We start from the raw sequence: 25,681 nt of genomic DNA on the forward strand, positions 1-25,681 counted from the left end.
CTACTGGAGGTCCCTGGTCTTAGGAAAAAAGATCTTGGCTTGTGCCATGTGCTTTTTGATAGCTTCTTTTATCTCTTTATTCCTCAGGCTATAGATAATGGGATTGAAGAAGGGAGATAAAACTGCAAAGGACAGAGCAATGGCAGTATCCCAGAACAGGGAGTAAGTGGCAGAGAAGCGGAGATACATGAGAGCCACGCTACCAAAGAAGAGCAAAAAGACCGTCAGGTGGGAGACACAGGTGGAAAACGCTTTGCGGCGACCTTCTGCTGATCGAATCCGGAGAATCACAGCCACGATACCAACGTAGGACGTGACGATGAGCATCACCGCTGTGATGATCTCTACCGCATGGACAACATCCACCACCTGGATCATGACGATGGCTTGTGTGTTCGTGCAGGCCAAGCGCAGCACCGGGAGAAAGTCACAGAAGATATGCTCAAGGTGATTGGAGCCACAAAACGGCAGCGTGGAGATCCAGGCAATCTCAGGGAGTGGTGTGAGAAAGCCGCAAACACAGCAAGCCAAAGTCAACTGGGCACACAGCTTGGGGGTCATGATAGTGGGATAATGAAGAGGGCTGCAGATGGCCAGGTAGCGGTCAAAGGCCATAGCTGTCAAGAGGCAGACCTCACTGATGCCTGTGGAGTGGAAGAAATACATCTGCAGGAGACAGCCATTTAGGGAAATACTCCTTCGCTCACTGAGCAGACTAGAGAGCATCTTTGGGATGGTGGCTGTGGTATACCAAATCTCCAGGAAAGAAAGGGCACTGATAAAGAAGTACATGGGAGTGTGGAGGTGAGGATTCAGCTGGACCACGGCGATGATAACCACATTGCCAACAACAATGAAAGCATAGATGAAGAGCAGTGGAACGAAGCAGATGACAGAATCTCCCCAGGAATAAGGGAAGGCAGAGAAAATAAACTCCTGAGCCGTGGTCAGATTGGGGGTCTCCATCTTCAAGGGGAAGGTGAGAGTTTCAACTCCTAGTACACCAAGGTTTCTAGATAGTGTCTGCTGTTATTCTGAGAGAAAATTCACTTACCAAAAGCCAGCCTCTGGGTAGACCCCTGAATTGGGGATAGAAGAATAAAATTAAAAAACGAAAGGGTCTGTATTCCATGCTTGCTTACAACTCTGCAATTGCAGTAAGGAAAAAAAAAAATGCAATGCAAAAAGCACAGCCAATATTTTGAACCAGAGATTCTCAAATATTAGTATGCATCAGAATCAGCTAGAAGCTTGTTAAAACTCAGATTGTTTGTCCCCAGCCCAAGAGCTTCTAATTCAATGGAACTGACTTAGTACCCAATAGCTTGCAGGCAATGTTGATCCTGGTGGCCAGACAATATTTTAAAATTATTGTGTTTAAAGAAACATAGAAAACATTCAACCTTTGGTTGTTTGGGATTGGCTTATTTCACTTAGCATGATATTCTCCAATTTATTTGCAAATGCCATAATATTATTCTTCTTTATGGCTGAATAATTTTCCAGTATGTATATATACCACAGTTTCTTTTTCCATTCATCAGTTCAAAGGCATCTAGGTTGGTTCCACAATCTAGCTATTGTTAATTGAGCTGCTATAAATGTTGATGTGGCTGTATGACTGTAGTATGCTAATTTTAAGTCCTTTGGATATAAACCCATGAGTGGGATAACTAGATCAAAAGGTGGGTCCATTCCAAGTTTTCTGAGAATTCTCCACACTGCTTTCCAGAGTGGCTGCACCAATTTGCAATTCCACCAGCAAGGTGAAAGTGTGCCTTTTTCTCCACATCCATGCCAACAGTTATTATTGTTTGTGTTCTTAATAATAGATATTCTAATTGGAGTAATATCATGCTAAGTGAAATAAGCCAATTCCAAAAAAACAAAGGCCGAATGTTTTCCCTGATAAGAGGATAATGATATATAATTGAGGCTGGGGGTGAGAGAAGAATGGAGAAACTTTAGATTACATAGAGGGAAATGAGAGGGAGGAGTGTATGTAAAATGATGGAATGAGACAGACACCACTACCCTATGTACATGTATGAGTACATGAATGGTATGAATCTACATCATGTACAATCATAGAAATGAAATGATGTACCCCATTGTGTACAATGAATTAAAATGCAATCTGTAAAAAATGAAAGAAAGAAAGAAAGAAAGAAAGAAAGAAAGAAAGAAAGAAAGAAAGAAAGAAAGAAAGAAAGAACCAGTTACTGAAGGAATAGCAAGATATTAAGATAGTGGTCTTTTCCATGTTTAAATCTTACTGATATCTCCCAACAACTGTTCTAACATTATTTCCTCAAACTTTCAGCTCTTCTGATTCTTGGTATATGATTTAATTCATTATTATAATGATAAAGAGAAATATATTGCTGGTGAATTTTTTTCATTTCTCATTTTTCTTCCTCTAAATGACTCTCTCTTTGTATGTACAGTCTATTGGTCTTCTTAGTTAATGTGGCGCCAAAATTTCTTGATTTGGATCTCTCCCTAAACTCCACATTTTATTCTGGACTCTTCTACTTAGAAACCTCTCCTTGTCCAACTTTCTATCCCTGTCTGATATGCACTGAATTGTGTCCCGGTCCCAAATTCATATGCCGAATTTCTAATCTCATTCCTGTTCTATACCTGTGATTATTATGTATGTGTGTGGGTGTGGGTATAAGTGTATGTGTATGGGTGTGGGCATACAATGTGTAAATCTATAGCTACGTCTCCATATTATACATTCATTTGTTCTTTTTTAAATATTTCCTTTAGTTTCTTTTTCATATACATAGCTGTTTTGTCCCAGAAGTCTTGACTTCCCCACCAATCTTCTGTACATCTCCTAACTATGGCCTTCAGATCAAGGTTCTAAAAACTGAAACAAGCACTATTTCAGGAATGTGCCTTCTAAGCAGATCCAGGTCTAACTCTCTAATTTACTAAAGAGATATCATTAAGGTAGGTAAAGGGCATGCTTTCAATCCCAACAAATTGGAAGACTGAGGTATGAGAATTGCAAGTTCTAGGCCAGCCTCAGCAACTTAAAGAGACCCTAAGCAATTTGGTGAGTCTCAAAATTTTTAAAAATACTAAAAAGAACTAGGGATATAGCTCAGTGTCAAAGCTTCCCTGCATTCAATCCCCAGAATCAATAATAATAATAATAATAATAATAATAATATCACTAAGTCAAAGAAAGAATAAAGAAAATCTTAATCTAAAAGAAAAAGTATTAAACTTTGCCCACTGAATCCTTCTCTATCCTTATCTAAACTTCAGTAAAGATAACTCTAGTGAAAATATCACTGACATTAACTGCCCAACAGCCAACTGGAAATCTCATCTGATTCGTGGACCACTTATTCCTGAAACTTTTAGGAATCAATCACAAAGCTCATTTGAAATTTTAAAGCAGTCCTTCCAATCTGGTCCTACCTGCATCTCACTCATTTCTGGAGAAATTTAGTATTCAAGACCTTTGCATTTTGTACTAACTTGCCCTGTAACACTCTTTCCCCACATCTCAAAACCTTCTCAAAGACTACTCACCATATCTGTAGGCTCATTGAAACCGTCTATTGTTAAATAGGTATGTTGTTCTTTCTCTGGATATCTCCCATTCTGCAAAATTAATGAATTCACTGGCCTATATATACCAAGACAAACTTCCTTTGCTCTTTTGTTATCTTTTTTCTCCCTGAGTCCTCCATCTAAAATGAATTTCCTTCGTCCATCAGTAAGACATAGATTTGACTCTCACTGTATAGTCTTTCTCTCTCTCTTTCCCCAAATCCCTCTCTCTCTTTCTCTCTCTCTCTATATATATAAATATATATTTATATATATATCTTTTTCTGAACATACACAGAATGCTGAAATGGGAATAAAGACTCTCTTGGGATTTCTACACAAATGACTCAAGATAAGTAGAAAAATATCCCCATAATAGCTCCAATTAGAAAAACAGCTCAGATTGGTAACCAGAAGAACCCCAATCCCATGGAACTCCAATTCAATCCCAAGTGAGATAGCTTGAGGACTCTAGGCATTGGTATAAAGTTACTTTTCCTCTTATCTGTTTTTCCTTCCCTTTCTGGGTACTTCTGGTTAGATTGACTTTTTGATGCATCAAATTCTGAAAATGCAAGAAAAAGATTTTGGCAATGTTGATAATGTAGAGTGGAGGAGTTCCACAGAGATGCAGCAGTGGAAGAAGGGAGCTAGGCTTACTACTTGGTCCTACTTGATATTGTTTAATTTAGGAAACACAATCACATGTTTTGCCTACTGATCTCATACAGAAGTCTTAGGTTAATATTTTAGCAAATAATATTAATTTTCTCCTATTTTACTTTCATTGTGCATAAAGATCAGAAACTTCTCCAGAAAAAGAAATGATAGGCAGGGAGGTCTCTTAAAGACTGAAGCAAATTAACAGGGTTATATGCCAATCCTATCAAGATCAATTCCATTCTACTTTCGGCTTTCACAAAACTGACTTCCAAGAATTATATTTTTTTGAATAAGTTTAAAGCACATATATTAATTATTTAAAGAGAAAAGCCAAATGAATTACTTTTTGTTTCTTTATGACCACATGGGTTTTATAAGATTATATTTAATTGACAAAATTTTTAAAAGTTTTCATTTATACTTTTGTATTTTACTCCAGAAATTTTGAAAGTAAACCTGTTTTAAGGCTATGAGATATTCCATTCTCTCCTTGAATTTCTCTTGCCCTCTAATGTAGAATGCACTTTTCTTCAAAAAGTTCTAGTTCCTTTATTGAAAACAGCACATAGAAGCCCAAATGTAGGTTTTAGAAAAATGCACATTTTTTCCTTGAGTATCATTTCATAGATAGAAACCTATTTTTCTAAAAATCACATGTTCATATTGGCAACTTCAACTTAATGTTTACAATGTGTTAGAAAAGACAATTGTTATTAATTGTTTTAAATCTTGTTTTACATTTATGTGAGGTAAGAGTACTCTTAGTTCACTTGAACCCTAATTAACAAATGATTTTCTTGGACTTTTCTTTATGACTCAAAAATGGGACTCAAAATATTGATACCACCGTTTACTGGTAACAAGTCCTGCTTCCTCAGGTGTTGAGGTATAACACCAGAGAAGCACACTGAGGCAAGCATAGAGTAGAAAGTAAGAAACTTTATCAAAGAAAAGTAAAAGCAGACTCTCCCGGGTGAAGAAGGGGACTCAAAGGTGGAATCCATAGGATTGAGCAAATCTTGTCCTTTTTTAGGTTTTATTCTCCTGTTCTTTCCCCCATCTCTTTCCTTCCTGCTACCTGACTAGGCCCTGTTTTACAGGTGAGATGTATAAAGTGAGAAGCAGATGAGCAGGGGGAGGCCCAAATTGATTCAGGCAGGTAAGGGCTCAGGGGGCATTAATTAGCAGCTCCTTGCCTGTAGTCCTTGATAAGGGCAGGTAAATTTGGTAATCAATGGGCTCCGGAGATCCTTGACATTCCATCCTCCCAGGGGCAGTCTCCAACTTCCAGAGGCAGATGGCTTTCATGGCCTCCATTTCCTCCATCTGACCCGATCCCCTATTTCTACACTAATTGCCTGTCCCCAATTCTGGCTTCAATATCATACATTTTTTCCACATTCAAGGCTGAAAAATGTATGAATAGGAGGCAATCATCAATCATCCCAGAAACCACAGGATATCCCTGTGTCCCCCTGGAATTATTTATTTCTTTGCATTCTTCAGTTTCACAGGATCAAACACTTTTATGATCCTCTGAAATGTGAGTACATACTTTCTCTATAATAGACCCTAGATTTCTCCAAACTGCCTCATCCTCAAATACGTGTCCACACATGTCAACTTACAAACATATATGAAAATGTCTTTGGGAAACATTTCTAGGAACAGGATTACTAGGAAAGAAGATACTCCTGAGTTCAATTTAATTTCTACCAGGTTTTCCTTGGAGAATGACTATACCAGTGTATCAGCTCTCAAGTACATTTATTTGCTTTCATACTCTGTCTAGCAATTGGTCTTAATAAAGAGCTTAAGCATCTCTCTGTGTAGTTATTAGTCTTTTCAGTTTATCTTCTTTTAAATTATTTACCATACTACTTGCCAATTTTATTTTAAATTGTCTCTATTTTCTTGTACGTTTAAAAGAATATTTTCAAGTTTAATGATTCTTTCACCACTTCCTACCCCTGCTGAAAACTAAATATATATGCAATAAAAATGCTATTATGATTGGGGACGAAGACACACTTACCAATTTGTCTAATGCAACAATTTCCAGTTAGAAAATATTACATAGAATACATCTGAATTTTGTGCTATGCTGGACTAAACATTTTGTGTATGTACATATGGCAAGCAACAGGTATAAGAAGAGTAGAAAATTCTACAGTCCTTCAATACGTTGTGATATTTGTTATATACACATTGCCTTTAGAGCTTTTTTATTTTACCCTTGTCTTAAGAGTCTAACAATAAGCACTAACTAAAACCATCTTAGGATGGTATAAGGTCAGGTCAGGTAGAGCCCATATACAGTATAATGTCATAATTCATCAAGTATTGTGCACATGGACATGGGCATAAAAATGACAATCATTTGGTTTTGTGCTCTTGTAGGTCAGTTGCATTGGAAGTAGTTAAGCTAAACTGCAGGCTCACAACTGGGTTCTGGGCCCCAGGCACCGGCCTTTCAGCAGGTTGAATTCAGGTCAGCTCCTCCTGTCTTTCATTCTGTGAACTATTGAATGATTCTCTGGGGCACTAACTTCACATGGGTTCAAGGCAGAAAGGGAAGCAGCTATCAGGGGACAAACCCAGATACAAAAGAACATACTCAATCTCCCAATGTCCATTAACATCCCAATAGCCAAGTAAGGAGAAAAGAGGCAATTCAATATTGTGAGGCCTGAAAATACACATTACCTATCATGAGTCCTTTCATTGCAAGATTTCATATCTATAAATTTGTCATAGTAATATGAAGGATTGAGACCTATAACTCAATTTATCACAATCTCCTGTTACAGTAATGCTACAACTTTAACTTGCCAGTGAAAAGAATTGATGGGCTTCACAAAATAACTACAGTTCTTTATTTAATCTGTATGCCAGTTGTCATACTATTGAAATTGTGTTGAAAGTATTAAATTAATGTATTATTTGTGTGGATATTTATAAAAACAATATTTTTATCAAGAGCTATACAACATTTTTTCACGTTTTTCTTTGATAAATCAATTTCCTGAAATTTATCTTGAAACAATTCTAATCAAAAGAACTTTATGTAAGAATGTGATTCTTGCAATATTTATAAGACTGATGTTAAGCAGAAAACAATATAAAGGTTCAAAGTAGAGAGGTAATTTGTATGTCCAATCAATGAGACATGTCACTATGATTAAACTAGTGTTTATAAATACTGTGTGAATCACAAGTAAGTCAGAATATAATTTCGAGTTTACAGAAATATGGATTATAAAATTGTCAGGCATGATGGCACATGCTTATAATGCTGGCTACTGGGAAGGCTAAGGGAGGATGATTCAAGTTCAAGGCCAGCTTGTCAGCTTGTGTAACTTAGTGAGACCCTGTTTCCAAAAAAGAAGAAGAAGAAGAAGAAGAAGAAGAAGACAAAAATCATGTATTTATCATATGAAAACTACTGTAAAATCATGTAGATTAGCATTGCAATGGAAGGGAAAAGAGACAAAATAATTTTAGATTCATGGATTAGTGAATTTGATTATAGATGTAAATACATGCATTCATTATATCTTAACCATCTTTTGCATTGATTTTATATAGTTGAGTAAATTTTCAAAGGTAAAGATATGACCTACTCAATTGCTTTGTACAGCAGTTAACCCAATATCAAATATAGCCTATGATCAAAGTTCTTGGAGTACATGCTTCTCTGTTGTATTAAGAATAAAATAAGGTACAGTGGCACACGCCTGTAATCCCAGTGGCTAAGGAGGCTGAGGCAGGAGGATCAAGAGTTCAATGCCAGCCTTAGCTACTTAGCGAGGCCCTAAGCTACTTAGCCAGACCCTGTCTCTAAATAAAATATAAAAAGGGCTGGGGATGTGGCTCAGTGGTTAAGTGCCCCTGGGTTCAACTCCTAGTACCAAAAAAAGAATAAAAAGAATCAAATGAAAACAAAATTAGAGGGATAGAAAACATTTCTCTGACCTTAGAGTGTAAGGCATAGAATTGTTATTTTTGTAATCTCTGTAAACCCTCAGAGGACTTTCTGAGTCTATTCATCAACTCAGTGGGGGAGAGAGTTGGACTAACTGTATAATTTTTTAACTCCTAGTCATTTTTGAGATCAGTATTTTGGAAAGGGATTTCATTAGGGTAAAGAGTAAATTACCTGCCAAATATATTAAACATCTTTGAAAGCAAAAGAGCTTATTAATTGCATCTTTTATGTCCTTATTTCTCAGGCTATAAGTAATGGGATTGAAAAAGGGAGCAAAGACAGAGAATATCTGAGCAACAGTGGTGTCTCAGAATGGCGTATAAGTAGCAGAGAACCTAAGATACCTGAAGGCCTCGCTGTTGACAAACAGCACAAAAACAGAAATATGGGCAGCCCAGGTGGAGAATAACTTTTAGTAGCACTTCAGTGAAGAGATGCCCAGGAGAGCAATGATAATTCTGATGTAAGGAAGAGAAATAATCTGACTTGTTATTAGAATGGAAAGAGCACTGATCCCATCTTGCAATAGGATCCCAGAGTCATCTCTAACAGGCTGAAGTCAATAAAGGGATGAAATCACAGATCTTATGATTGGGTTAGGGCCATAGAAAGATAGGGTAGAAATCCACACAATCTGAGATAGAAGGACTGTGAAGCCGAAGATACAAGCCTGCTGAGTGCTGAGCACACAGTTGGGGGGTCGTGATGGTCAGGAGGCAGAGCAGGTTGCAGTTGGCAACACAGCTGTCAATAGCCATCGACAATTTACAAGGTGTGTTCAGTGTTTCCAAGTGAATGGAAGAAAGAACATCTGCAAGAGGTGGCCAATGAAAGGGAGTGAGAAAAAACTAGAACATGCACACATGGAACTGTGAAAACGTCCATCCAAACTAACTGCAAAGAAGATCGTCAGGTTTTCAATCACAGTCAGGATGTAGATGAAAAGTAAAGGAAACACACACACACACACACACACACACACACACACACACGACTACTGTCCTGGGTGGGGGAACACAGAGAAGATTAATTCAGTCACTGCCGATGTTCCTACTCCCCAAATTCCCACCAGAGCCACCTGAGAATGCATGCCCCACTAACAGAGAAGCTATCTAGTTCAGGGCTTTTCTTCGTTGGGAGACTTTTCATTACTAATTCTGTAACTGAAAGCTTGGTCCTCGTTCACAACCAATTCAATAACAAAGACAAGGTTTTGAGAAAAATGAAGGAAGTTTTATTGCTTTGTAAGCAAAGGAGAAACACTGGGGACTCTTGTCCCAGAGTCTGTGATTCTCCCCATAATGGGGCACAGAAGGTTTTTAAAGAGGTGATTCAGAGAAATCCTGTTTCCTGAGATTAGGAAGGAGAAGATCGGGGAGGAGAGGATCAAGAGGAAGAAGGTCAGGGAAGAGAAGGTCAGGGAGGAGAAGTTTGGGAAACAAAAAAATACGTCGGTTTTAGAGCACTAAGGGATATAATCAAAGCATAAAGTGGACAACTGTTATAATTCAAACTCATTACTTGTTGATATTCAGGTTTTTTATGTCCTTGCAGTTCAATTTTGGCAGTTTACATGTGTGCAGAAATTTATCCTTCTTGTCTAGATTTTCCAATTTGTTAACATAAACTCGTTCATAATAGTCTTTAATAATCCTTTACATTTCTATGGTATTGGTTATAATGTCTCCTTTTTCATCTCTACTTTAAATCTTCTCTTTGTTTTTTCTTGGTTAATTTAGCCAAAGGCTTGTCTATCTTATTTATCTTTTCAAAAGTCCAGCTCTTTGGTTCATTGGTTTTGTTTTGGTTTTGATTTTCGGTTTTAATCTCTATGTCATTTACTTATGCTCTGATCCTTTCTATTTCTGTCTTTTTTTTTTTAATTTTAATAGATTTTATTCAACCCAATATGTCCAAAATAGTATCATTTCAACAGGTAATCAATATAAAAATTGTCAGTGAGGTATTTTATATTCATTTACACTGAGTTTTGAAAACCCATGTGTATCTTATGCTAATAGCACAACTCATTTTGGATTTGCCACGTTTCAAGTGCTTACTGGTTATGTGTAACTGATGGCTACCACATTGGACAGTGCAGCTCTAGAAACTCCTGGTTTTTCAAGAACTGGACATCCATTGTGTGTGTGTGTGTGTGTGTGTGTGTGTGTGTGTGTGTGTTAGTGTGAAATTAGTGGGCAACAGATTTAAAAAAATGTAATCACTGTGCAGGCCAAACAAATCACACCAATACAGGGGGCCACTGTGGCTGGCAGAACGTTTGCTCACACCAGTGTGGGTTGTGGGGTCCCATTGGTCTCTTTTGAGGCTTCATGTGTGTCAGGTCCTGTACTCAGTTCTGGAGGTACAGAAATGAATATGGTATGATCCCCGTGGGCATCTGGAGGAAATGGCTGTTGTGCAGTGGGACAGGAAGCATTCCGACCTGGAAAATGGGATGATTCTGAGCCTCTGCTCCTCATTCTGTCACCAGCTGGATGATCTTGGGTGTGTCACTTAATTTCTCTGGGCTGAGTTATGTTGGCTGTACAACTAAAGAATTAGATTAGATTTAGACATGCAGTTCACCCAAGCACCCCTGCTCCTGTGTTTCCTATACCAAGTTTCTAAACAGAGGTCCCACCACACAGAAGCAGTTAAACACAAGGTCTTTGGTGTCAGGAACTGCATATGCAAACTCCATTTTTGCCATTCACCCTGCTAAGCCTATTTCTTCATCTGCAAAGAGCCCCCTCTTTAGGAAGGATAAGAGTCAAATAAGCTTATCCATGTGATGCACAAGCCTGGCACCTATTAAGTGCTCAGAAAATGCCAGCTCCCTGCCTGCTGAAGCTTCCATGGTCATCCTGCAGAAGATCTGGATGCAGTGAAGATCTGGATACAGGAAGGCTGACTAAAACGAGGGTCAAATGTAAACGCTCACAAGAGCCAGACAGGTCACCTAAGGGTAGGAAATAGACCAGGTGTGAAGCCAAGTCAGAGAGAGACCTAGAAAATATTTCATTTGCCTTTTAACACTACACAAACAAACAAATCAAAACAAGACACATGGTGTGAGTCCAATGATACACTATAGCAGTCCCCCAGCCAAGTCTTGGGGACTGTGATGAGACGCTTACATCTCCTCCATTCAGTGCCAGCCATCTGCCACCATCCAGAAGTGCAGGCCCAGCACCATCAGGCTGACAGCTCTCTTTTTCAGAGAAGCCAGAAATCCAGACTTCCATGTGAAAATCTGGTTTTGAAAGGCCAGCAACCCATTCTTGTTTCCTTTCTTTTTTAGGAAAAAAAGACATCTTGTGGCTCAACAGAATGCAGCAGAGTGCCAATCGAGGGAGGGTCTGCCTGTGTCCTCTGACATACACGTTCTGGAAAGTCCTCGGCAGCACAGAGGGTCTGGAGAACTGTAGGCAGCTTCTACAGCAAGGTAAGAATCTTCAATATTTTCTCCGAAACCTCTTCCCCAGCAGAGCCATAGGAATCGGGGTGCAGCTGAGTCTTGGGAAACCCCATTTCTCATCTTCCTGCTCCTCCCAGGCCTCTGTCACCAGGGACAGTCCATAAAGAAAAAGAAGAGTAGAGAGGGGTTGGGGTAGGATCTCGCATATGCCAGGGAGAGGGCCAGGAGTAGCAAAAGAGAAGTGTACTTTTCCTGTTTATTTCAAGAGAACAAAGAAGTAACCATCAAATTCTGTACAAAAACATGGCATTAGAGCTGTGGTGCCCATATGCCAGCCCCCTTCCCATGCCTGAGCCCAGAGTCCCCCTCGTTTGTCAAAAAAAAAAAAAAAAAAAAAAAGGAAAAGACCAAAAACCCAAATTCTGGGTGGGGGTGGGGGTGATTTTTATGAAAAATCAGGGGAGACCTTCCTAGGCCTCCCTTCTTCCCTGTCCCCAACCCAGGAACTTGGGTGGAGGTGCTATGGTCCTGGCCAGGTGAGCAGTGGGGCAGGCAGTGTGGCAGGTGTAGTGTTTGGCAACCAGTGGGGTTGGGCAATGCCTGGAAAGGAGCTGAGGGGCTCGAGGAAGGGAGACCTCTGGCCCTGCCTTGGCCCATAGGACACTTGAAAACAGTTTATAAAAATCAGGACCAGAGAGTAGAAGAGAAAGGAGTCATCAGAATCAAAAACTAAATAGTGGAAAGATTTTTTTTTTTCTTCTTCTCTAAAAGGCAAAAAACTACAAACAACCCAAGTCTGGAGCTTCCCAAGACGTGGGTCTTCCACTGCACCCCCCAACCTGGTGGGAGTGGGTATGGGGAGTGAGGAGAGGTGGATTTTTTAAAAAGTCACTCCTGGATGGGAAGGCTCTTATCTTCTGTCACCTTCCTCTGCTTTCCACTGCTGCTGAGGAGAGGGCTGGTGAGGACCAGCACTATGCCAGCAAGCTTAGCTTCTTCCCCATTTCTTCTTCTTCTTCCCTATTTCTTTCTACTAATTTCAGGTTTGGATTTTTCTTTGCTTTTATAATTCATTAAGATGCATTGTTTCCAGGCACACTGGTAGAAGTCCATAATCCCAGTGGCTCATGAGACTGAGGCAGGAGGATCTCAAGTTCAAAGCCAGCCTCAACAAGAGAGGTGCTAAGCAACTCAGTGAGACCCTACCTCTCAATAAAATACAAAATAGGGTTGGAGATGTGGCTCAGTGGTTGAGTGCCCCTGAGTTCAATCCCTGGTACACCCCCAATAAAAAGGTACATCGTTAAGTTATTATTTATTTGAAATATTACATGATAATAACCATATATAATATATGTGTGCTTATTGCTATAAACCTTTCTTTGAGTTCTGCTTTTCTTACATCCCCAAAATTTTGTTAGGTGTGCTTTATAAGGTTCCTCTGGTGGTAGTAAATGCCCTGTTCTTGTTGTTTTGAAGGGTTTTCATTTCCTCTTTGTTTCTGAGTACAGTATTCTTGGTTGGTAGTTATTTTCTTTCAGGACTTGAAGTATTTAATTCTATTCCCTCTCAGGTCGTAAGGTTTCTGCTGAGAAATCTGCTATTAGTCTAGTAGGGTTAAATTTAAATATGACTTGATACTTTTCTCTTGTCATTTTTAGTAGCTTCTTCTTTGTCTTTGGGCAGCCATTAATGTGAATACCCATTATCTTTCTCACAATTAGTGATGTTTTAAGCTATTATTTGATTAAATAGATTTTTATGCCCTTAGCTTTTTATTCTCCTTCATATACTTAAAAAATGTGTATATTTTTTCATTTAATGGTATCCTGAAGGTCTTGAACACTATCTTCATGTTTTTTGCCTGACTATCTATCTTCCTTTTTTTACTACTTTCTTGTCTGACTGGGGCACTTAAAAGACCTGTCTTCGAGTTCAGATATTCTTTTTTTTGCTTGGCCTACTCTGTTGTTGAGGCTTTCACCTATATTTTTTATTTGATATATAAAACTCTTTATTTCTGAGACTTCTGTTTGGTTCCTTTTAAAAAATCCCTATCTCTTTGGTGAATTTCTCATTGATATTGTATCAATATTTTACTAATTTGTGTGTAGTACTAGGGATTAGACCCAGGAGCGCTCAACCACAGAGCTACATGCCCAGAACTCTTTTAATAGGTTTTTTTGTTTTTGTTTTTGTTTTTGTTTTGAGAAAGGGTCTTGCTAAGATTCAGAGACTGATCTAGAACTTGTGATCTGATCCTCCTGGCTCAGCTTCCCAAGTAGCTGAGACTACAGGCCTGTGCCAACAGGCCAAGTTTCCCAGCCCTCTGTTCTTAACCAAAAAAACTATAAACACCAGGTGCAAGTAAATGTCAGAAGACATCTGCAAGAATCTTGTACAAGAGAAAAGTTCCTTAAAATTTTTGCCTTACCAACATCAGACCCTTCCACTCCTGTCACTCATTAAGAGGCTGGGCCACTCATGGGCTGTTTTGACTTCCTTTTCAATCAAGGCTGTCCCTTCACCTGGAGGTGAAACCCTAGCCCTTTTCTTTTTCCTGATGAAATCTTAACTTTTAAGAAAAAACTGTTAATTTCTGATGGAAATACATAGAATGCATTTCAAAGGACACAAAAATGAAAGCAAGATTCATACAAAAATACGTGGAAAACGTCACATCTCTATCTCTATTCCTATCTATCATCTATCTCTACTGAATATGTTTGAGACTGTTTTCAAATAGTTTAATTCAATTAAATTGGATAAATTTGACCAAAATAATCAAAGAAAAATAAAGATTGGATTCTATTTAGCCTCAGAAAAATAAGCATTGAAAACTATAAATAATAATCATAGCTAATTATTGCTAAGCATGTGATTTTATTTTCAATATATCATTGTTTATTACAACAATCTTTTCAACATCAAAAACAAATGCTAATAATTAGTGGCAAATAATAGCTAACATTCATTTGTACTTAGTGTTGTGCAATGTTCTAAGTCTAGCATAAAATAACTTATTTAATATTCATAAAACATATGAAGTCCCAATTTTAAAAATATATTAATTTTATGGCAATAGACAATGAAACTAAGATATAGGGAATTTAATAACTTATTAAAGGTCTCAAAGTGACTGTGTGGTACTACTGAAATGTGAACCTTGACCTCTTCTGTAGATCTTATCCTTTAATAATTTTATTTTAAAATCTGTGGTCATTATTAATTATTAATGCCTATATAATATAATGCTTAAGTGATAATAGTGTTTATATAAAAGTAATAAAATAAATGTTCATAAAGACATCTTAATGCTTAACCATCATATTTGCTTTTTACATTTTGTCTGTCTCTGTAAGAGTAGAAGGTAGTACATGCTGTCTTCATGAACCATGCATAAACAAATAAACATGTACAAGGGGAGGAAAACTGGAATAAAAAGACAAAAAATATTCGTGTGACAGTGAATATGGTAATTTGCTCATTTTACGGGTTTGGTTCGTTATAGTAACATTGACAGTGAGAGGTTCCTATGAGCTACAATTAACTTGCAAATGCAATAAACATCTTCTAAGGGCAGAAAAGCTTCTTAATTGCTATTTTCATGTCCTTATTTCTCAAACTGTAGATGATAGGGTTGAAAAAAGGAGCAAGAACTGCAAACATGAGTGCAATGGCTGTGTCCAAAATGGGTGGGAAAGTGGCTGAGAAACGCAAGTACATGAGGGACACACTGCCATAGAACATCAGAAAGACACCCAGATGGGCGGCACAGGTAGAGAAAGCCTTCCGGCGACCTTCAACAGAAGGGATCCTCAGGATCACAGTGATGATTCTTATATAAGAAATGGCAATAATCAAGACAGAGAAGATGATGGCCACAGCATGGATCACATCCTCAATCAAAATCATGGACGTGTCTGTACAGGCCAAACGCAGCACAGGTTCAAAGTCACAGAAGATCTGATGGATATGGTTGGGGCCACAGAAGGGCAGCGTGGAAATCCATGCAATCTCAGGAAGCAATACGAGAAAGCCAAAGATGCAGGAACCTGCAGAGAGCTGGGCACACAGCCGAGGGGTCATAATGATTGGGTAACGGAGAGGATTACAAATGGCAACATACCTATCAATTGCCATGGTGGTCAGCAAAATCCCCTCTGAATTTCCCAGGGAATGAAAGAAGTACATCTGCAAGAGGCAGCCTACCATGGAGATGGTCCTCTGCTTACTGATAAGATTGGAGAGTATTTTGGGGATTGTTGCAGTTGTGTACCAAATCTCCAGAAAGGAGAAAATGCTGATGAAATTATACATGGGGTTGTGGAGACGAGAGTCCATCCTAACTGCAAAAAACACAATGAGATTCCCAATAATGATGAATATATAGATGATGAACAAAGGAATGAAGAAGAAGAGGCTACCATCTTCAAACTGGGGAAATCCAGAGAAGAAAAACTCTGTCACCATAGCAGTTTGGTTACTTCTCATCATGGTCAACAATCTTGACTGCTGTGGGTAGAAAGACACAACTCCCTTCCTAGATAAAATTTTTGAAAAGTCATATGCATGGGTTAATATAGAAGTCAATTAAAATGTTACAGCACCATGGAAACAGGTAAATCATGTATTCCTCTTTATTCATGGATTAATAGCAATTTATATAGACCCTATTTTGTATCCAGTGCTTCTGTTCATTTGTTGAATTCAGCAATGAGAAAACAATCTCACCTTCACAAAACTTGTATTCTAATGAAGAATATAAATAAAATAACACATTAAAAATGTCATAGCCAGGCACAGGTGGCACATGCCTGTAACCCAGTGTCTCAGAAGACTAAGGCAGAAGGATCACAAGTTCAAGTCCAGCCTGAGCAACATAGCAAGACCCTGTCTCAAAATTTAAAAATAAAATGGGCTGGGAATGGATCTCAGTGAAAGAGCACCCGTTGGTTCAAAAAACAAAAACACCCAATAGACTAAGTTGTTCAGGCTGCCCTGCCCTCTGTCTCAGCCTCCTGTCACTGGTATTACACGCATTCACCACCATGCCATGCATTTATTGGATTTTGGCAATAAATAATCAAAACATCAAAAATCAAAAAGTACTTTTACCATAACAAAATAAAATTAATTAAGAAAAATTGTGAAGGAGGGGCAAATTTGGAGAAGGTGAAGAAATGTGTTTAGAGTGGTTGACTCTGGAGTATCAAGAGACCTAAGGAGCGTATCCAATAGGCAGATAAACAGAAAAACCTGAAATTCAAAAAGATGTTCCCACAGGTGATATGTACTTAGGAGTTTCCCACATTTAAGTGGAGTATGACCATACAATATAGATAAAGGTCTACATGGAGAGAATATAAATAAGGTTATAAGTGCAGCAGAGAATTGAGGGCTGGGAAAACACTAGTGTATAACAGTAAATGAGGTAAGAGAATCATAAAAAGCAAATTGGAAAAGGAACACTGGAAAGGTAGAAGAAGGAAGAAAGTAGCAGGTGACAGTTTCAAATACTGAAGACCATTCAAGTAATACAGAAGGGAAATATAATAACCTTCCAGATAAATCAACTTGGAAATCACCACTAACCTATCCAGAGAAATTTGAATGGAGTATGAGGGAGGATGGCACGTGGGAATAGGTTAATTCGTATAAATATGTGATTTGGTCATAAAACAAAAGCAGTACAGCATGAAGAAATAAAATAAGATAGTATTTAAACACAGGGGCTTTGGATATAGCCTGAATGGGTCAAAAATCAAAGCTCTAACCTTTCTTAATTCTGTAATTTTGGGTCTGTTGGGTGAATTTTCTGTTATCTCGGTTTTCTTATCTGAAAATGAAGATAACACTTGCAAAGTTACATTGAGAATTACGTCAGTTTATGCAGGTAACATACTTACAACTTTAAAAATAGTTATTTTTCCTACATCAAATGGAAACAACTGGGGAGTACAGAAATCTATTCCTTCATTCACAGCCAGGCAATTCAATAGAGAAAGAAAAGGCTTTCAACAAGTGGTTCTGGAACAACTGGACATAAACATGCTTAAAGCAAGTCAATTAAAAAAAAAAAAACTGTCAAACTGAGCTTCATCAAAATTGAAAATTTTTGCTTTTCAAACTTAAATTTTAAGAGAAAGCACAAGAAATTCATATAGAGAAAATATTTACAAAATACCTATTTAATGGAAGATATATCTAGAATACATAAGAATTTAAAACCCTATAATAAGAAAGCCCTCACAACATTTTTTTTAGAAATTAGTAAAGGATTTAAGTAGACATTTCACCAAAGAAAACATAGATATCAAATTAGTCCATAAAAATATGCTTGAGAGAATCATTAGTCATTAGGGTAATGTACATTAAGGCCATAAAGAAACACATTATCATTATACATTTATTAGAATGAGTAACTTTTATTTTCTTTTTTAGCCAAGAAAAAACACCCAATCATACTAAATTCTTGGCAGAATATGGAGCAACTGGATATGGTGTATTTTTTTGGTGAGAATGTAAAATGTTAGTGCACCATGGAAACAAGTTTAACGGTTCCTTTCAAAGTTAAACATACATTTACTATTGATAAAGCAATCCCACTCGAAGATATTTACTCAAGTGAAATGAAAATCTATGTTAACTTTAAAACCTGTAATAAAATACTTACAGTGGCTTTATTTATAAAACTGGAAATAATCTAAATGGCAGCCAGTTGGTAAAAAGATAAATTGATACATTCATATAGTAGAATATGATCCAAAAATAAATATGAATGAAAATGAAAAAATACGGAACAACAGGAACAAAAGTCACACATATTAGGTTAAGTACACGAAATCAAAATCTACATATTGCTTTAATCTCTTTATCTGACATTCTGAAAAATGAAAATGCGTAGGACAGAAACAGATAATGGTTGCCAGGGATGGGATGAGAGGAAGTATCATTTTTGAAGGGTGCAATTAGAGAATTTGGGGAGGAAGCAGCAAGCAGTAGACTCATTATATACTTTGATTTCTGTTGGTAGTTTCATTATTTTATGCATTGCATCTACCATTTTCTGTACAGTGAGAGGACCCCACATCTGTACTGATCCACCTGATCCTCAAATTTCATTTCATGGGGGAGATAAAACTGGGGAGAATCAGTTCTCTAATTTTAGCCTCTTACTCATACTATTGCAGTAAATTAATGCCTTCACTGTTAATTTTATTGTTGTAGCTCTGATCAACTCCTCCTGATAGCTCAATGCTGTCTCTTTCTCTCACCTGAGGGAGAGAAATCCTCCAGCCAAATTAATTATCTTGTTTAAAATGATCTTGATCATGGCTTTGGTCCATGGTTACCTCTGCTCATTACCTGGTTTGTTAACAGTTCTTCATTCTGACCTACTCAGTTCCATGATAGGGTAGCCTATGTTTCTCACTCAGATCCCCAAAAATCAAAAGTCAGGACTGGGGAGTCTACCTCCTTGGTTACAAACCTATGTGTGATTTTTCAGACTTGACCTGAGGCTATTGCAAGGGATTTACCTGGCAGACCCTGGAGGAAGGCTCCCCTCCCCACTCAAAACTTGAAGCAAGGCCACTACCCTGTAATCTCTGAAAGGAGTGGTAGTCAAGGACTTATACAACCATCCTTGCTGGGCATGCTTTTTGCATATTTGTATTCCTGGGCTCAGAGCCTCATCCTAAATCTTTTTAATCTGAAGCCTTGTGTCTCTGTGAGCAATTCTTATGGAAGAAAGAAGGGAAAAATTGAAGACAGTTTTCCCCACTTTAACACAACTCAGTGCTCTTAATATTCCTCATCTTCTATTTCCCACCCCCACAGGACACCTAAAACTGCTCCAGCTTTTTGTTTAGAGCTTTCTCAACAGTTAGACACCTCCCCAAGTTGTACTGTGCTGCCTGACCCTGAACCAGTGCACGGAAAAGGAGAGTGGAGTGGCCCTGTCTCTGTTTTTAGCCTCTTTCTCAGGCTATGGCAGTAAAGACTTCACTGTCAACTTTCCTTTTGGTTCCTGTGTCCTTAACTGGCTGCTCCGAACCCTAGCAGTTCAATACCCTCTTTCAACTCTACTGAGTCCCTAGGAGACATACACAAAGAGATTAAGAGAAGGGGCCAAGAAGATTTATACCATGGCCATTTGCAAATCAGTATAAATACAACTACTAGAATTCCTGAGAACTAACACATTTTGGATCTCTAAATCAGTCAAAGTTATGGCTTACTGTGTTTCTGGCTTTTCTATTTATTTCCCCAAGGTACTTGGTTTTAACATTTTAAAGGAACAGGAGTGCCTATGTAAAATCAATGTTCTACTCTATATAGATTAATATGCCAATTAGAAGTTTATCTGTTTAACACTGGAAGGAGAGATATAAACTGACACGATCCCACTGGGAAGAAGGAAGGTAGGAATAAAAAAAAAAAATCATCTACAGGTAGGGATTATTTTGTTTGGATCAGTGCCTATCAGTAGTAATAAGTTCCTCTGATATATCTATTCTCTAATTATTACAGTACAGATCTTGCAGGTTTTCTTTTGACTGGAATCTGAAACTAGGATATGAAGTGTCTTGTATCATAATGTAATTCAGAAAACACTAAGGGTATGAAAGTAGAGGAACAAGCAATTAGAGAAATGCAAGTCAAAACTAAGATTTCATCTCACTTCAGTCAGAATGGCAATTATCAAGAATATAAGCAACAATAAATTTTGGCAAGGATGTGGGGGAAAAGGTATACCCATACGTTGCTGGTGAGAATGCAAATTGGTGCAACCACTCTGGAAAGCAGTATGGACATTCCTCAGAAAACTTGGAATGGAACCACCATTTGACCCAGCTATCCCACTCCTCGGTTTATATCCAAAAGACTTAAAATCAGCATACTACAGAGATACAGTCACATCAATGATTATAGCAGCTCAATTCACAATAGCTAAACTATGGAACCAACCTACATGCCCTTCAACAGATGAATGGATAAAGAAAAAATATATAGATCTATATGATGGAATATTATTCAGCTTTAATTCTGGCATTTTCTGGTAAATGGATGGAGTTAGAAAATATCATGCTATGTGAAATAAACCAAACCGAAAAAAACAAAGGCCAAATGTTTTCTCTGATATGCAGATGTTAATTCACGATAAGGTGGGGGTGGATAGGGAAGAATAGAGTTACTTTATATTAGGTAGAGGGGAGTGAAGGGCAGGGAAGGGGGATGGGGGGAGGCTTGACAGTAGAGTAAAGCAGACATTATTACCTCATGTACATGTATAACTGCATGACTGATATGCTCCTACAATATGTACAATCAGAAAAATGAGAAATTACAGTCCATTTATGTATGATCTACCAAAATGTTTAAATTCATTCTACTGTCATGTACAATTAATTAGAAAAAGTTAAATAAAATAATTAAATATTTTAAATAATTAAATATTTTAAAAAGAAATATCATATTAGTAAAAACGTATTAATCATTCCATCTATCATACCACTCAAAATATATCTCTGATATCTAATCCTGTGTTCTTCCCTTGATGCCAATTCCATTCAACTACATGCAATCTTAAGTATGCTCCCAAATACTGTCATTTAAAATATCAGAAGGAGCACGATCCAAGTGTCCTTCTTTAACTAGTAGGCAATTTACCTTCTCCTTGGTACATGATGTGTCTATATCTTGGACCTATATGTATTCTTTTCTTATCTCCAGCAGAAAATGAAGAACACTCCCTTTCCTGGGTTTATTCAGTTTAAAGTCCCTTCAGTTCAGCAGAAAAGACTATTATATCTGTTTCTAAAGGTTTCTTGGGAAGACTTTTCTACCGAGGTATTTCTCCAAGATAACTAGGGAAAACAGCAACTTCATTTCCCCAGGGCCTAATTAATTGTAACCTCTTCTGATTCTTCTCATTAATTCTCCTTAAAGAACTCCAAGAGTCTTAGTAAAGTGCACATCTCCATTGATATGTTTGCTCTAACCAACAGCATATATGAATACACACACATGCTTAGGAAAAATGGCTTTTAACAGAGTTGGGGATATATTTATTTATTTTTAATTTTTAGAGGATTGTGGAAATTTTTCAAGATCTGTTCAGTTTTCATGAAGAAGACATAATTTTCATAGCAATAAAAGTGACTATGTAAAAGGAAATGATATAATTAATTTGTTTACTTTGCTCAGCATACTCCTTTATCACAAATTCTAAATATACATCACTTCCCTGCCTAGGTTTTAGCCCACACATACATTAGTTTTAGTGGATCCAATGTAGATTTTAACAGAATGGGATGATACCGATCTCTGTTACAAAAAAGTAGCTAATACAGACTCTTCCCTGTATCTATGCTCCTTGAAAAGTGATTTGACACCTCTTCCCATGAGAGGATGGACTCTCTTTCCCTCCTCTCAATTTGCCACTGTAGCTAAAGGGTTCTTATGCTAGTTCTGAGCCTAGTCCTCGAGAGGTCTTGCAACTTAAACTCAATACCCTAACCAGTCATCAGGTGATCAAAGTTAATTCACCTATTAGAAGGTGAAAGATCACATGAAGGAGAGTGTAATTTTCCTGGCTCATGTTGTCCTAGCCCAGTCTGCTCTAACCAGCTGCTGATTCATGATCCAAGAACTTAGTGATCAAGGACTAGGAAAAACACCCATTTGGTTCCAACTCAAATTGCCAGCCCATGAAATTATGAGACAATTTCTGTTTTGGTTTTTTTTTTTAGCTTTTAAATTTTTACAGACTGCATTTTGATTCATTGTACACAAATGGGGTACATCATTTCATTTCTATGGTTGTACACAATGTAGATTCATATCATTCATGTAATCATACATGTACATAGGGTAATGATGTCTGTCTCATTCCATTTTTCATACCCCCTCCCTCTCATTTTCTTCTACATATTCTAAAGTTCCCCCATTATTATCTCATTCCCCAGCCCCCACCCCATTATATATTATTCTCCACTTACCAGGGAAAACATTTGGCCTTTGGTTTTTGGGGCTTGGCTTATTTCACTTAGCATGATATTCTCCAATTCCATCCATTTATTTGCAAATGCCATAATATTATTCTTATTTATGGCTGAATAGTATTCCATTGTGTATATGTACCACAGTTTCTTTATCCATTCATCTGTCGAAGGGCCTCTAGGTTGGTTCCACAATCTAGCTATTGTGAACTGAGCTGCTATAAACATTGATATGGCTGTGTTACTGTTGTTTGCTGATTTTAGGTCCTTTGGGTATAAACCAAGGAGTGGGATAACTGGGTCAAAAGGTGGGTCCATTCCAAGTTTTCTTAGGATTCTCCATACTGCTTTCCAGAGTGGTCGCACCAATTTGCAACTTCACCAGCAATGTAAAAGTGTGTCTTTTAATTTCTGTTTTCAGTCACAAATTTTTAGGGTGCTTTGTTCCATAGCAGAAGTTGATAAGGTCTCTGAAATTATCCTTTCTACCTCCACTGTTGTTATAATACCATCTACCATTCCTATCACATCAAGAATGTTATTCTAAAAATATAATTTCTTACTTAAATCTCAATGTCTTCACTTGTAGATTGAATTAAACTCTAATATATACACAGTTCTGCATACTTTACCTCTAGTTCTCATTTTAGGACTCCTTTTTCCTGAGCCTCATTTGCACAAATCTGCAGCTGGTTCCTCTAATGCACTGAACTGTTTCCAACCTCAAGACATTTGCAAACATGACTTACTTACGTGTATTCCTGGCTAATATTTTCTTAATCTTCAGGTTTCAACTTACTTCATTGAAAAATTGTTTCTGTTGACCACTTCTAAATGTATATCCACATATATAATTCTTTTGATTCATATTACCAAATTGCCTTAGAAAGGATTATACCACTGGAATATCATGCCATTTGCTCTACAGAGAGCATGTATCATCTTCATCACATTTAAATTTTCTTTTTTTTTTTTTTTTTTTTTTTTTGTGGTGCTGGGGATTGAACCCAGGGACTTGTGCTTGCAAAGCAAGCACTCTACCAACTGAGCTATCTCCCCAGCCCTAAATTATCATGTTTTTAAAACCAAAAATTGGCTTTTAATAAAATATAATATTTTATTATAGATAAATTAGAAACCCTGGATGAAAACAAAGTTAAAAATAGAAACCATTATATTTGTATCCAAAGATAATTAGAGTTAAAAACCTAATTTAATTTTGTTTACAAATTGAGGGTCACAATCCAGTAGTAAGTGGTGAAATCAGTTTCAAAAATTTTTTTAATAAAATAGATTAGGAAACAATAGATAAGATTTAAAGTATCACATAAAGTATGTATAAGTATTGTTTTGTAAAAGTATTTTTATTATAAATAGAAATATGAATGTGAAAACCTATGCCTTTATATTCTAAATTATGATTTTAATTTATTTTTTATTTTGAATCATAGTGAAGTATTTTAGTAATCCTGATTGTTTCATATTACCCCAGTTCTTTGCTCTCATTTGTAATAAAATTCTATGGAATAGTTGTTTATACCTAAAATTTCCAATTTTCCTTTAGCCTTCTATTAAACTACTCCAATCAGGATTTGCCTCCATTACTCTGCTCAGACTTCTCTTAATAATTTAACAATGACCTCTGATGGCCACACACAATGATCACTTTTCACTTGCTATCTTACTTGATGGTTAGCAGGATTTGAGAAAATTGACCACTTTCTCCCCCTTGATGTATTTTATTCACCTGGCTTTTGGAGACTTGCTTGTCTTTGTAGTTTATTATTCGCTCATGTTGAAGTATAATTTCCAATTTCTTCTCTTTTCCCCAAATCAATAGTATCGGAGTACCCCAGACCTTGTTAATCTCATCCAGCCTCATGGCTGTAATACTTAATTGTGCTCCTGATTCACCCATACATCTCCATACCAACCTTCAGTTCTGAGTATTGAACTCATAAAATAGGCCACAAGAAATTTTATTAGATGTCTAAGAGTCTAGCTAAACTTAAAATATACAAAACTAAACTTTTGATATCCTTCCTCCCCACATCTTCTTCATATTCCATTTCATCCATAGTGGACACTGTTGTCTTAAAAATCCAAGTGCTGCCCACCGTAGGAAATTTTTTTACCTAGTTTTTATTGTTGCCTGAATTTTTCTCCCTCCACATAACCTTATGACTATCTTTCTTTTCAAATCTTTGTTCAAATGTGACCTTCAAAATGAGATTCAACTGGATCCATTCATTTAAAATTATGATTCCTCCTACCCACTCTAGATCCTCATTGTGCTATATTTGCCTTAATATTCCCTATTTTCCTACTTCTACTCATTTTCTGTTTCCTACGGAACATATGTTCCATGCAATTGGTATTCTTTTAATATTTTAGCTTATTCTTAATATGTATTTTTTAAAATATCACCCCTCCCTAAAATATCAGTTACAAAGAAGGAAGGCATTTCTTGTCAGTAGTATTTCAAGCACCTAAAATAATATCTGGCATAGTAAATACTTCCACATGAATTTAAAAAATGAGCCACATGATTTGTTTTCTCAGTGGGTTAATAATTTTTAAACTTAGCATGATTTTAGAGCTAACTACAGAAATATTAGTGCTAACATTTAATATTAGTATTTAAATATTTAATGATATTTAAATTTATTATTTATATTTTAGAATTAAGACAATTTGACCAGATCTGCTTTGTCATTTTTTTCCCCCCAGTACTGGGGATTGAACCCTGGGATGCCTTATCACTGAGTTACATTCGTTTTTTGTTTGTTTGTTTGTTTGTTTTTGTTTTTTTTAATTTTGAGACAGGGTCTAAGTACCTGTCATCTTCCTACCTCAGCTTCCTGAGTAACTAAGATTAAAGGCATGTACCACCATACCAACTTTCTACTTTGTAATTCTAGATTCATATTTGAAATTTAATTTAGAATTTTTAAAACTAACTTTATTGAGATCAAGTTTATAGTCAAAACTGTACACTTTAATGCTACTTTAGGTTGAAATCTTACTATT

General features: G+C 37.0%; 2 protein-coding genes across 2 annotated transcripts; both read right to left on the bottom strand.

Annotated features, from left to right (window-relative positions):
* LOC306665148 (olfactory receptor 6K2) lies at window positions 1-966 on the bottom strand (the record flags this gene model as incomplete). Its single annotated transcript, XM_079146422.1, has 1 exon — window positions 1-966. One exon carries the CDS (start codon window positions 964-966, stop codon window positions 1-3), a length of 966 nt encoding a protein of 321 aa, XP_079002548.1.
* A 14,252-nt stretch (window positions 967-15,218) lies between these two features.
* OR6K3 (olfactory receptor family 6 subfamily K member 3) lies at window positions 15,219-16,142 on the bottom strand (the record flags this gene model as incomplete). Its single annotated transcript, XM_079102544.1, has 1 exon — window positions 15,219-16,142. One exon carries the CDS (start codon window positions 16,140-16,142, stop codon window positions 15,219-15,221), a length of 924 nt encoding a protein of 307 aa, XP_078958670.1.
* Window positions 16,143-25,681: the final 9,539 nt, after the last annotated feature.

The sequence above is a fragment of the Sciurus vulgaris genome (assembly GCF_902686455.1).
Source record: "Sciurus vulgaris genome assembly, chromosome: 1".
In the NCBI taxonomy this organism is placed as follows: Eukaryota; Metazoa; Chordata; class Mammalia; order Rodentia; family Sciuridae; genus Sciurus; species Sciurus vulgaris.